Genomic DNA, 14,165 nt, shown 5'->3' with positions numbered 1-14,165 from the left:
GATAAATAATTAACTAATTTTTTGACAGATTAAATGGCTTTCTTTTCTATTATTATGAAAAATAATTAATTAATTTTGTTGACGGATTAAATGCATTTATTTTCTATTATTATAAATAAATGAATTAATTTTATTGACAGATTAAATGGTTTTTATTTTCTATCATTACAATATTTGATTCAATTTTATTGGTAGATTAAATATCTTTATTTTTTATTATTATAAGTAATAGTTTAAAATTATTGGTGGATTAAATGATTTCAGTTTCTATTAATGATAAAGTTTTATGCGTAGATTAAATGATTTTATTTTTATTATTATGATAATAAATGATTTTATTTTATTGATAGATTAAATTATTTTATTTTCTATTATTACCATAATTAATGGTTAAATGTTATTGGTAGATGTAGTGTTTTTATTTTCTATTAATATGATAATTAATGATTTAATTTTATTTGTAGATTTAATGATGTTATTTTCTATTATTACAATAATAAAGAAGTTAATTTTCTTGTTAGATTTAATAGTATTATTGTCAATTTTTGTGACAATAATTTTTTTTATTTTATTGGTAGATTAAATGATTTTATTTTCTATTATTACCATTAATAATGATTTAATTTTATTGGTAGATAAAATAATTTTATTTTCTATTATTATCATAATTATTGATTTCATTTTATATATAGATTTAATTATTTTATTTTCTATTACTATAATAATTATTGATTAAATTTTCTTGGTAGATGAAAAGATTTTATTTTATTATGAGATTAAAATATTTTTGCCATTTTATCATTATTCCAGCAAGAGAAAATGAAATTTAACATTTTTTAAAGAATTTTTTCGAATTGGAATTAGAAGTTTGGCAAAATATTTTCAGGTCCATTACCGATTTTGATGCTGCTGGTTCGGATTCCTGGTTCCGATTAATCATCCCAACCCTTATGATGATGTTTGTCTATCGCTTGGGAAGATGGTCGTGACATGCATTTGTTCTCTCGGTTCGGCGATAGCTTGTTAAACCGATTTCAGCTCTGAAATATTTCCCACATGTTGGACATCAGTGGGATGATTCTCTAGCAAAGGTGCTGGCTGTTCTGTATTTTCTTATGTTACATTTTTACTTGCATTCTTTATTGCATGCGGATTCGCTAATTGTAGCCCTTTTGTGAGTTGCGGCACGTCAAGAACATATTTTGGGTTAGTTTTTCCCATGAGTTAGAATACAAACCGAACTGTTTGTGTGAGACCTTCAGATTGCCCTGTTACATTTCCGGTGTGTGTTTTTTTCCTATGGACAGTTCACCGTAAAATATGCACACCCAACTACCTACCTACCTACATACATACATACATACATACATACATACATACATACATACATACATGCATGCATGCATACATACATACATACATACATATAATTACTGTTCACATGAACAACCTATAACTCGGATGCGGAGCAAAATACCCGTACATTTTACCTGCTTTGTTCAGTGACGTCATCTCTTTGTGACATCACGCAGAGTGCACATGGCAAAACAAAATAACAAAACATTACTTACGTTTCCTAACACGGATATGATTTCGTTGTATAACTTCTCTTGAATATCAGGGTTTAGAGCCAAGCTGTGCGCCAGAAATGAAAGTGCCGATGATGTTGTTTCATAACCAGCGATCAGGAACAAGATAGACTGAGCCATGACTTCCTTATCTTTTAATCCTATTTTAAAAGAAAACATTCTTTTATCTTTTAGTCAAAATGTTTCAATTTCTATACTAAATAGATTTTAACTTAAAGTTTATATGGATTTGACAATAAAATATCAGAACTGTACATACAACTAATATAATCAAAAAGGGTGAGTAATAGTTAAGGAAATCTGGGACAACTAAACATAAAATGATGCAGGATTAAAAATCGTTTTTTAGATGTTTTGGGGCGTTAACTGTTTGTTATTGATGATAGATTCATCATGCTGAAGTTCCTTTTTTAAATAATATTTTAAAAATTATATTATGAAAAAACGTGTGTAAATTATGATTATTCTAAGCATGTATCTACAGTTTAGTTTGAATGAGAGTAATTTTAAAAGTACAATTTCCTTTAAAAATTGAAAGAAATACCATTTTAGTAAAAATAGAAAAGTTTTTTTAAAAGATCTTTTAAATGTGAAAATCGCACAAAAACTTTGTAAGATTCCAATATTTATTATTATTATTATTATTATTATTATTATTATTATTATTATGATGATGATGATGATGATGATGATGATGATGATGAGAGGTTCTTCTTGGAGACGAGATCATAGATATTCCAAGTATGAAGAGTAGTGATAGGCGGAAGGTGAAAAGCGAGGTAAAAATAGTTCAAGGAGTAATTCACATCATAAGAAAGAACATATCGATTACGGAACTTAACAGGCTTCTGCCTGCAGCGTCATATGTTGTTGCAAATCGTCTTGGCTTAATACAAAAAAAAAAAAAGAAAGAAATTAAGGATAGAAGGCCATACTTGCAGAGGCGGCTTGAAGAAAGTATTAAACGATGGTGGAAAGACATTGGTATAATTGAAGAAATAACAAAAGGAGTTAAACTAGGACAGAAGCTAAGGACGAGCTTGAAATGAGGTATAGATTGCTGGAAAAAGGAAACCATGAGTGTTCTAACAATGTTGAAAGAGAAGATCCACACTGCTGGTATGAAAATTAGGAACTTTGTTGGAAAAAGCGTTGTATTCCGACAGAACAATCTTTTCCAGAACAAAACCATCTCAGCTGTATAAATAATTAAATAGTAGTAAACAGGCGGGAAATAACAACACTCTAAATGCAGATAATGCCAGGAAGTTCTGGAGTGAGATTTAGTCTGTCAAAGGGGGAATATAATAAGAAGGCTAGCTGGTTGGGAGAGGTCAGAGAAAGGCTATCAGAAATGCAGCAGATGAAGAACGTTGAGATAACCATTGATGACGTGAAGGCTGGCATACGAAGGATGACAAACTGGAAGGCACCTAGTGATGGGCTTCTGGTTCAAACAGTTACAATGCCTTTATTCACCTATAGCTGCTGCCCTGCAAAGGGTTGTAGAGTCGGGAGATGTCCCTGAAGTACGACACTAATTTGGAAAGATCCTAAAAAAGGAATAGATGCCAATAATTATAGACCAATTATATGTCTACCACTAATGTGGAAACTGTTAACGGAAATCTTTGTGGAAAAAATTTATGGACATCTTGTGAGTAATGGTGTTTTCCCTGAAGAACAGAAAGGGTGTCGGAAAGTTTCGAGGAGTACTAAGGAGGAACTACTGATTGATAAGGCAGTAATGTAGGATGCAAAGAGGAAGAAAAGGAATCTGAGTGCAGCATGGATCGATTACAGAAAGGCTTACGAGATGTTACTTCATTCATGGATAGGTGAAACACTATTGATGATGAAGGTTGCTGAGAATATGGTAGGGCTTTTGGAGACAAGTATGGATCAATGGAAAACGGTGCTGATAGCAAACAGAGAGGACATGGGGCAGGTTGGCATTAAACGTGGGATATTTCAAGGAGATTCGTTATCGCCACTTCTTTTTGTAATGATAATGATGCCACTGAGCATCCTCTTGAAGAGAGAAAAACTGGGGTATAACTTTGGATCTGGTGATAGACGCCTCAGCCATCTACTGTTTATGGATGATTTGAAGATATTTAGTAGGAATGAAAAGGAAATGGAAAAACTGGTAGAGCTCGTAGTGACATACTCAGAAGACATTGGGATGGAGTTTGGGATTAGTAAATGCGCGGTGCTGGTGATGAAAAGGAGAGTAAAGGTTCATTCGAATGGAATAATGCTGCCAAATGGAGAAATTATGAAAGAAACAGAATATACAGGGTATAAATATTTGGGAGTGTTGGAGGGTGTAGGCATCATGAACAGAGAAATGAAGGAGAAAGTCAGGAAGGAGTATCTTAGAAGAGTGAAAGTCAAAATTTTATGGAGAAAACCTAATGAAAGCAGTGAATGCATTGGCAGTCAGTGTTTTGAGATACAGTGCAGGAATTTTAGAATGGTATGACAAGGATTTGCATGCCATGGATATCAAAACAAGAAAAGTTTTAGCAATGTTTGGTATATTTCACATTCGAAGTAGCATAGTGAGGCTGTATCAAAAGAGGAAAGATGGTGGGAGAGGATTGAAAAGTGTAAAAGATTGTGTTAGAACTGAAGAGATGTCATTGAAGGAGCATGTGGTTAGAAGTGAGGATTGGATGCTTAAATTTGTGGCCAATGAAGTGGAGGGATATGAGACCAAGGCTGATTATGTGAAACGTATGGATAGAGAAAGGGCAGAGGAACTGGCTAGGAAGAAAATGCATGGAAGGTTCTTCCAGGATATAGCAGAAGTGGCTGATGAAAAATCATGGCAATGGCTTAGAGCTGGGTATCTGGCTAAGAATATTGAAGGTTTTATTTGTGCAGCACAAGAGCAGACATTAGGAACACGATTGTTCAAAAAAGTGGTTCTAGGAGAGGAAGTTGCTGCAGAATGCCAGATTTGTGGTAAGACCTCAGTCAATTGCACCACTTGCAGCAGGGTGTAGTGGATTAGCCAAAAAACACAATCACATGGGACTCCGCATGTATTGGGAGCTGTGTAAGAAGGTTGGGATGAAATGTGGTTTGAGAAGTGAGAACAAGTGAGGATGGAAATATAGAGGTATGGTGGGACAAAAGTGTCATAACGATGAAGCAATTGGAACATAATCGTTTGGATTTGGTTGTCCTTGACAAGGTCTCAAAACACTGGCAGATTTTAGACTTCTTAGCACCCTTGGACAGGAATGTGTGACAGAAGGAGAATGAGACGTGGAGCAATTATGCTCCATTGGCCTTGGAGCTAAGGCGTATACATGGGGTTAAAACACAAATAATCTCGATCATAGTAGATAGCTAGGAGTAGTATCAAGTCGTCTGGAAGGACAATTGAAAAAACTACGAATCCCTGAAGTTTTAGGCAGCCTTCAAACTTCTGCTATTGTAGGTACCACCAAAATCCTTTGGAAAACCTTTGACCTTTGAAGCTCCTGGTTTGGAGCCGAGATTGAGGGAAATCCTCTAGAAATGAATTTCACCTCTTTCCAGAGAGACGTTGGTAAATGAAATCAGAATTATTATGATTAATATTATGTTTTTGTTTTTGTTTTTTTTACATTGTAGTCTCAAATTTTGAATGATTCATTTGTTTTTTGGAGGGAGGGGGTCAATTCCTTGGATTTTAAACAGTTCAGCTGTTTCTTAGCACGTTCGCTGTTTTTAACAGGCAAGTCTTTTGCAAAAATTGGAAGTGAAAATGTTTCCTCAATCTGATTAAGCCATTTATGGTGACTTTTCGTTATGTTCTCAAGTGCTTCAATTACACTAGGAATTACCTTGACTTCTTTATGTTTTTGTAGTTTAACTAATTTCCATTTCAGATTTTGATATTTATTTCGTCATGTTTTTTCTCTTGCTCTCTGGCATCGAAAGGGCAGGTTATTACAATGCTTGAGTAAGTTTTGTTTTTATTTAGAAAAAAATATATCAGGTTTGGAATGTTCAAAGACATTGGTGATTCTGCAGCTTTGTAGTGTTTGGTAGATCTAATGTGAGTGGCTTGTTTTTGGGTTGCTTTCAGTAAATCTTTTAACATCACCCTTTACCAACCAATTTCAGTTTGGTTTTAATTATTATCTCTAAATCTATCTAACATCTGGCTCTTTTTCACCTCAGATCTTAGTATCTTTTCGTTTTTCACCTCATGAAGAGGATTTTCATTTCAGAAATTTGCTAAGACTCTCTTCCTCTATATTTATCACATCTTCAACACAAAATAAACCTCGGCCATATTTTTTCCTTAGTAGATATACAATATCTTCTTAGCAAAAGCCCATAAATTATAAGCATTTTATGTATTTTTGCATCCCAATAATTTTTTTCCTTAGTAGATATACAATATCTTCTTAGCAAAAGCCCATAAATTATAAGCATTTTATGTATTTTTGCATCCCAATAATTTAATTCATCTACATTACAGTCAAGTATACCAACGGTATATCGAATGATAGCTACTGCTCTGGCATTGATATATTGTATTCCGACTGTGAAGATGTTTAAGAATAACCTTTAATCTTTTGTTGTGCTCGACTGTGAGCTGCATTTTAATTTCCAAATTTCTTAATCTTATCGGCTTCCTGTATTCCTAGATTTGTAGCCTCTCTCGCTGTTAACATTCTTTTATCAGATCTATTGTTGGAAGTTTAAAAACATCTGATTTTTTTTTCACCACAAGATTAGCAGATTTAATGATGATAAGTTTCATCCTTATGCCATTACTAAACAATTTGATCATATTTATGAGCGTATCAGGCTGGTTCTTATTCTTTCGAAAATCTTTAAGGTTATCAATCAATAATTTTTTCATTATTTTTCTAATTATTATTATTATTATTATTATTATTTTTTTTTTTTCTAATTATTGTTATTATTATTATTATTATTATTATTATTATTATTATTAATAATGATAATAATAATAATTTGGTTTAAAATCTTTTGAATAAACTGGCACTGGTAAAATGGCACTCGTAAGAATGGATGAATGAATCGAAAAAAAAGCACAAAATATAAATGAAACTCGGACAATAAGTTCATAAAAACCTTGAATACAATAGATAATGGGAAGAACATTCGAAGTTTTTGAAAAGAAAAAGAAATTATATTTAAAAGTAAATGAGTATTTCTATAAAAACATTTTTAAGTGATTACGAACATCTTGAAAAATATTTTAGAATTTAAGTGATTACGTGTGAACATCTCGAAAAATATTTTAGAATTTAAGTGATTACGTGTGAACATCTCGAAAAATATTTTAGAATTTAAGTGATTACGTGTGAACATCTCGAAAAATATTTTAGACTTTAAAGTAATTAGTTTCACATATAAATTAAGCATAAAATGATCTTCCATTTTCAGATTACTCTTAAATTTTTGAACAGTTAACTAATATTTTTATCTCTAACGCGAAGTCTGACTGACTAAATCACAAAACAACACAAAATCGCTAGTAAAGGCACATAATTTATCTTCGATTATGTTATGAGGGAGGAAAGGCAAGTGCAGAATCTGTCTCTACCGATTGGCAGTCTTCCTTGTATTTCTCGCAACATATGAATAAGATAGAAAAAATATGTTGGTAGATTTACCATCTTTGTAACACGTTTCAAGGTCAATTGATTTTGTAATGTATCCAAATGATGCACACGAATGGCAAAAATTACAAAATGCATGAACAGCCACAGATTTAAACGTAAGAATGCTTTTATTACAATAGAAAGTTCAATCTCCCTGAATTTATATTCAACACTCAATGAAGCCAGAGATGGGGCGAACTAAACAAGAAAAGAAAGAAAATAATCATGATATTATAAGAAATGACCGAGAGAGTCGAAATAAAAGCATCATTTAAGCACGAATATCATTACAGAGTCTGCTAGATTGTCCGACAGTAATGGGGAGGAGGGGGGCTTGTATATTGGGATTGGTTGAAAGAAAACATGAAGTACTTAGCTGAGAGACATCATCAGCAACCCGAAAATAAATTATCGAAACAAAATAATATGTTGAGTCCCAAAGTTTCTGTGGAATCGGGAGATAATGGTATAATCCATATACTATTCAATCTTTTTTCTTTTTATTCCTTACTCTCTTCTCTTCTTTTTTCCCCTCTGGGTTATATTAGTATTGCACCTTTCCTTGGAATGTTTCTCTTGGTTATTTTTCTTCAACGAATAAAATTTTATGGTTAGCTGTTATAGTTTTGTTATTTTTTGCAAATCCTGTAGCCACTTGGCATACGTTCCGAGTTGATTGTAATTTCGTCTTTATGATGTAGGCTGATGCATCAAATTGTAGCATGTTTTACTAAATCCCTTTGGATTCCTATAGCTCGAACAATACATCAACTTATATTTAGTCGGTCTCATAATCCTTTGCCAGATTCCAAGTCTAAAACAACATATGTTTCGCAATGTCCATAGGCTTCCCATGATTCAAGGCAACACCTCAACTTCTGTTTAGACGTTTGTTGGTGTCAAAAATAAATGGAATAAAAGCAAAAGAAATCTAAGCGATAAACTTTGAAAAATACCTCTTTTTGTCTTCCAATCTTGTAAATTTTCTATTTTAAGACATTTCACTTCGTCTTTGATTTCAATTTCCGTTTCAGCATCTAAAATTTCTGTCTCAAGCTGAGCACTGAGCATCAACTGAAGAAGATCCTCACGACTCTGCAAAGAAACAAAAATGGTAAAAAGTGTAAAAAAATATTTTTTAACCGGTGACAGAAGTTTTAATCAGATCCTAAAGATTACATCTTTTACATTTCTTGATAGAATTTCACTAAATGAAACAGTAAACAATTTTAATTTGAATAGTTAAAAAAAGAACCAAATATGATATTCACTTTTCTTCTCATACAGTTTAAAATGTGTATATATCTACATACTTGTATGTACACGATTCACTTATAAAATAATTAACCGATCATTATGAATGTTAGAATACAACTGAAAGTGATAAGGGGTTCAAATATTGGCTTTATTTAATTTAGTTTATGCAAATTGGGTAAAAAAAAATGGGTTTAAGGCCTGTTGTAAAAATTCAGTTACCTTCAATTTGAAAAAAAATTAGCAATACTTATTAGTAATAATTCCCCAAATTTCAGTTTATTTTAAGCATTTTAAGGAAGCATATAGACACCAATTTCCCATTTGAAAATTTACAGATATTTTTTATTTCTATTGAATTTGATTCAGTTAAGCAAGTTTTCCCTAAATTTCGATTTCCTACCTTTTTTACTTTTTTGAAGAACAAAATCATGCAATGAAATCTGATCAAATTTGGAATAAGGATCTCAGACATAAGTTTTAGAATCATTGTATCTTGCTTTTAATCATAAAAGGACATAAAAGTAGTAGAAACTGTTCTGCTTGGGAAATAAATTTTACCCTTGCTGGGACGGGTATTCTAGTTTTCAATAAAGAAATGAAAGATTTCTTTCACTTTTCTACTCATTCACTTTAACTTCTTAACCGTCTCTCAACAATATGATATGATATGTGATATGAACTCAGAAAAACTATATCAAAACTTTGTAAAGTATAAATTTAAAAGTCGATTTTGGCAAAAATAGAGAACAAAAAAGCGTTGTCTATAGAATAATGTAGTATATTCTTTATTTCCTGCTGAATTTACCACCTTATTTCCTTCTTATTCCTTCACTTTGAAGCAAATAAAATAAGAATTTCCATTTTAAAAAATATTCTTCATTTTCGTTTACTTCATGTCTCATACTCAACTGAAATCATCATTTTACTCTGCCCTTCGTTCCATCCTTCTCGTCAGTCACCCTCATATCTCTCACCACACCCTTATCTTTTTCCTCCTATTCCTTTCTACAAAAGCTTATCACATGAACACACATCATCTCTATTCCCATCAAAATGTTGATGTTATTAAAAGAAATGAATTATCAGTCTACTCATAAGATTTTGTCTTTTTATATCTTGCGATTTGTTCAATTTATAAATAAAAAAATAGTTAGTTTAAGTTCCTTTTAACATAATCCAATGAGAGTATGGTCAATATATGCGCTTTTACCTTTTGTGCAAGAGACAATATTGATTATATATATATATATATATATATATATATATATATATATATATATATATATATATATATGACTATCGATGACTACAAATATATTTTAAGCCCCCTCTTTGGGTAGAGCGATGTCGCAAATAATCTCACCCGCTATTTAATTGGCTTCAAAATGCGAGGCTCGCTGTTTGTTTGTAAATAAGCGATTTGAGCACTATAAAAGTGATGGACGAATGTTTGTTTAAAATAGACATTTGACGAGGTTATTTGTGGGCACCGCTCCCGTGGGTCGATGAGTAGAACTGCCAACTGTCAACGTGATGGTTCTAGGTTCAATCCTCAGCTTGAGTGAGGTGCTAGTCTAGCGGCATTGATGAGTTGTGATAAAACGAAACAGTACTGTATGTCGATGACTATATATATATATATATATATATATATATATATATATATATATATATATATAGTACTTCAGTGAACCTATCTTGATAAAAACTCTGTTCACATAACTGTTATTTGACTGCATTTCACGTTTAATTTCCAGGGCTGAAGATTTGCTCATTACATGTCTATTATGAAACTAAGTATTGAACAAAAAATACAGAGCAACAAATTGTTAAATCGATCCCTGATATAAATTTTAAAAATATATAAACGCATTCATATAATCATAATTGAAAAAAAAAGGTTTTGTTTATATGAAATATTCCAATTTAAGGTAGCAAAGTTATGGTGTAATTATTAAAGCAAAACAAATTATAAAATCGAAACCAATACCGTGGCAAATGAAATGTCTTTTCGGAATTTACGTTGTATGAAATTGGATCGAAAATTTCATTTTTTTTTTACAGATCGATGCGTATTAATTGTTTTTATAAACAAAAATATGGCGTTGATAAGGATTACTGGAATTTAGCTTTAAAACTAGCCACAAGATACGTCGATAAGGTTTCTTCATTTTAATTGCTGTTTTCAAACTTTGCTGAAGATAGATCTATTTAATGTTCATCATCTTCTTTCTTGGGTAATAAAATCTAATAAATTATGTCAGCTTAGTTGAAATAATGCTTCAAATTTGGAAAATCAATCATTCGTCCATAGAAGACCGGTTAGCTAGAATTGCTCTGAAACATCATTTTATTCCATTGCAAGTCTGATGGGTTATGTGCCATGATGCCATCATCTGATGAAACACGAAGATGCTTTATGATTTTATCATTTCTAGAAGAACTGAACATTTATAGGCGTCTTATTTGTTTGAAACCCACTTGGCACCAATAACTCCATCACAGCATTTTTTGTTTATTTCAAATCAAGAACAGAATAAAATCTTAATTGTGGTGTTAAATGAAAATGTTTATTCACAAAAATATGGAGAAACTGAATACAAATTTCCATTGCTGTTTCTCACGGAGATGCGTATCTATTTTTTGAAATCATCTCACATGCTAGATTTATTTTTGAGTAGGTTTTACAAGTAGTTAAGTCAACAGAAAGACAAAAAATCGATTTGGCACAAATTTATTTTAAAATGTGCAAAGGCGAACATTTTTAGCTTAGTGATAAATCTTCTTTTAAAGTGATATGTGTCCAGTGTTTACCATGAGAGTTTAATTCAGCTACAGTTTTGAAAAGATGGATTTACTTAACAACCGGCAACTAAGACGAATTTATCTCTGCTCTCATCGCTAAGCATAAGAAGAGTTAAAGGAAGAATTACTGATTTTGTATCGCAAAGAAATGTGTGAACTGCGGGTAGAGAAGTTAGTTCGCAATAATAGCATATCAGAAAAAATAATACTTGACGACGATCGTAGCATTTGTAGACGATACAAATAACTGTTTTGCATGTTTTAGTATTTCATTAACTGTTCTTCCCTGACGTTGATTCGCAGTAGCTTTACTTGACATTGCATCACTTTGCAAATCCAATTAACTTATTAATTAAAGTTTCCTTCGTCAAAAAAGGGTTCAGTATGAAATTCATGTAACATTACAAACCACGACAAGCGTATAAGGAAAAGGGCAATAATAAGAGCTAAAACGAATAAAACAGTTTGAAATATGTAAACAATATATCACCACAAAAATATTATTAAATATAAGGCTCATCACCAAAATCAGACTGGCTGAGTTTAGATCAGTTTTATGTATGGCTTGCTCTCGGTCAGTCTGGGGTATGGCCATGTACAGTTCTACCCACCCCCATTCTCGCCGTTTAAAAAGTGTTGCTAATCGCCTGAGTTCATCATACAGGGGGGAATGGTGACCGTGCTGCCAAGCAATTTTATAAAGCCAGAATTTCCTTCTGTTAGGACGCTAATATTCATATTCGCACTTTCCTGACCTTGTGTGACATCTTTTCGTTGTAAGAGAGCGACAAATAAACTTTATAAATGATTTGTAAATTTTTTTCAAGGAATGAATGATGTTCCGATCGCTATCAAATTGTATTTGAAGAAAAAACAAAGGAAAACGAACCCAACATAAGACATTAAAGATTTTCTTAGTGTTAAAGCGAACCAACACAACCTTGACATCTTAACTTCGACCCAAACAATTAAAAATGTCACTAAATTTTTTACAATTTTATTACTTAACGCGGTTAAAAACTGGTTAAAACTGGTTAAAAACCTTAAATCTCACTAAAAAATAATACCTAATTTACACACACACACACACACACACACACACACACACATACATACATACATACATACATACACACATGCACACACATGCATACAAACATACATACATACACGCATACACACACACATTTGCTTAGATCATTTAGGAAGAACAATGGCACCGGTTAGGAATTTGCTCGTCTTTGCTGCAACTGAGTTTCATCGAGCTGGGATGTGCCATAAAAGACTTTCAAGTCGTTTTTCTAAAACGTAAGCAGTTTCTTTTTACATTGTTCAAGTTTTATATATTGATCTATTACAGGAATATTACAAAAATATTACGAATATTATCATTTTGTCATTAATATGCATGGTGCCAATTCAGGTGTGTTCGAATTGCATTCTTATTGACACTTGTTATGTCTACTTTCTAACTTTAGCAGCCATCTTAGATTTCCGGTAAGTGTTATATTTCTTTTATAATACCCAACAATTTATCAATGCCAAAAAAAAAAAAAAATAGTCTTGGTTAATCGTGAAATATATGAACAGATTGTGTGTTAAAATATGAGAGGATTGAATATGATAAACGAAATCAGCAGAGTTTTAATGTGGACGCTTTATGACAAGTATTTTTGAAATTGGATTTAAAAGCGACTACATCGTAATCTGTGGGAAAGCAGTCCCGTGATAATGTGGTCTATCGATAAGAAGTTCTTGAGAGACGAATTCTAGCTGTGAATACCTTACAAGTATGAACCAAGGATTGAGGCTCAATTAAGTACCTTTTTATGAACGCAATGATAAAGTAGAGAAAGACTAGTAACATCTATTCCGTGAAAAAGGGACTGTGGAGGAGAGAAGAGTTCATTTGCCACTAGATTTCAAAGTCGATCTTATGAAGCTAGGAAAGAGTGCTGTTAGTGGCACTTTCCATATGCGAATCAATTCCCCAAAAGCTTATGAGTTACCCGAAGAAAATTGGCAAACACACACAAAAAATACTGTTACAAAAGTTTAAATTCCATAAACTAGTAGTATTCGGTGAAAGATACTCTCAGTCTGAAATTATGGATGACTTGATGAAAGGTAAAAAAAAAAAATACATACGATTCACTGGTTCATAAAAATCTGTACTTTGTGATTGTAATAAATATCGTTTAAAATGCATGTAATTTTAAGCTAATAGTTATCTTCACCGGGAATAGACGAGCATTTATTTATGATTCTATTAAAAATACGTTTTTAGATGCGTCCTTTCATCTTACGAGGATCTTCGGCCGTTTGTCAGTCTGTCACGCTTTGGTTTAAAAAACATTTCATGTCAGTCTGTCACGCGTTATTTTTAAATTATTATTAAAAATGGCATAAATTTACATGCGTAAATAAGGTGCTATTTCTATAAGGTGCTACTCTATTTCCATAAGGAGCTATCCGTTCATCGATCGTTTGAAATAGCATTTCTATTAACCAATGATCTCCTAAGATTAAGTTTTAACTTTTTCATTATTCTGTTATGCTTCCGTTTGAAATAATATTTTTGTTATTTTGTCTGACAGACCAAATAAAGAAAAAACTTCAGTTTGAAATAACATTTCCGCCTGCATGTCACACTTAACTTTTTATGTATGTCACACTTAACTTTTTATGTATGTGACACTTAAGTTTTTATGTATGTCACACTTAACTTTTTATGTATGTGACACTTAACTGTTTATGTATGTGACACTTAACTTTTTATGTATGTTACACTTAACTTTTTATGTATGTCAAACTTAACTTTTTATGTATGTCACACTTAACTGTTTATGTATGTGACACTTCACTTTTTATGTAT

At 32.0% G+C, this 14,165-nt stretch overlaps 1 protein-coding gene across 2 annotated transcripts in view; it reads right to left on the bottom strand.

Moving 5' to 3' along the window:
• The window catches only part of LOC145261124 (cytochrome P450 3A11-like), a 273,410-nt gene that overhangs the window by 27,619 nt on the left and 231,626 nt on the right, over window positions 1-14,165 (bottom strand). For both annotated transcript variants that reach the window (XM_080119374.1, XM_080119375.1), the window contains exons 9-10: window positions 8,185-8,323; window positions 1,572-1,729 (exon numbers count right to left, since the gene is read on the bottom strand). In XM_080119374.1, coding sequence (XP_079975500.1) covers window positions 1,572-1,729; window positions 8,185-8,323 — 297 coding nt within the window. The remainder of the gene's footprint in view (window positions 1-1,571; window positions 1,730-8,184; window positions 8,324-14,165) is intronic.

This window comes from Euprymna scolopes, chromosome 37 (genome assembly GCF_053919585.1).
Source record: "Euprymna scolopes isolate OS-2025 chromosome 37, ASM5391958v1, whole genome shotgun sequence".
Classification (NCBI taxonomy): domain Eukaryota; kingdom Metazoa; phylum Mollusca; class Cephalopoda; order Sepiida; family Sepiolidae; genus Euprymna; species Euprymna scolopes.
The sequence above is the reverse complement of the archived record's forward strand: the minus strand, read 5'-3'. Positions and strand labels throughout refer to the sequence as shown.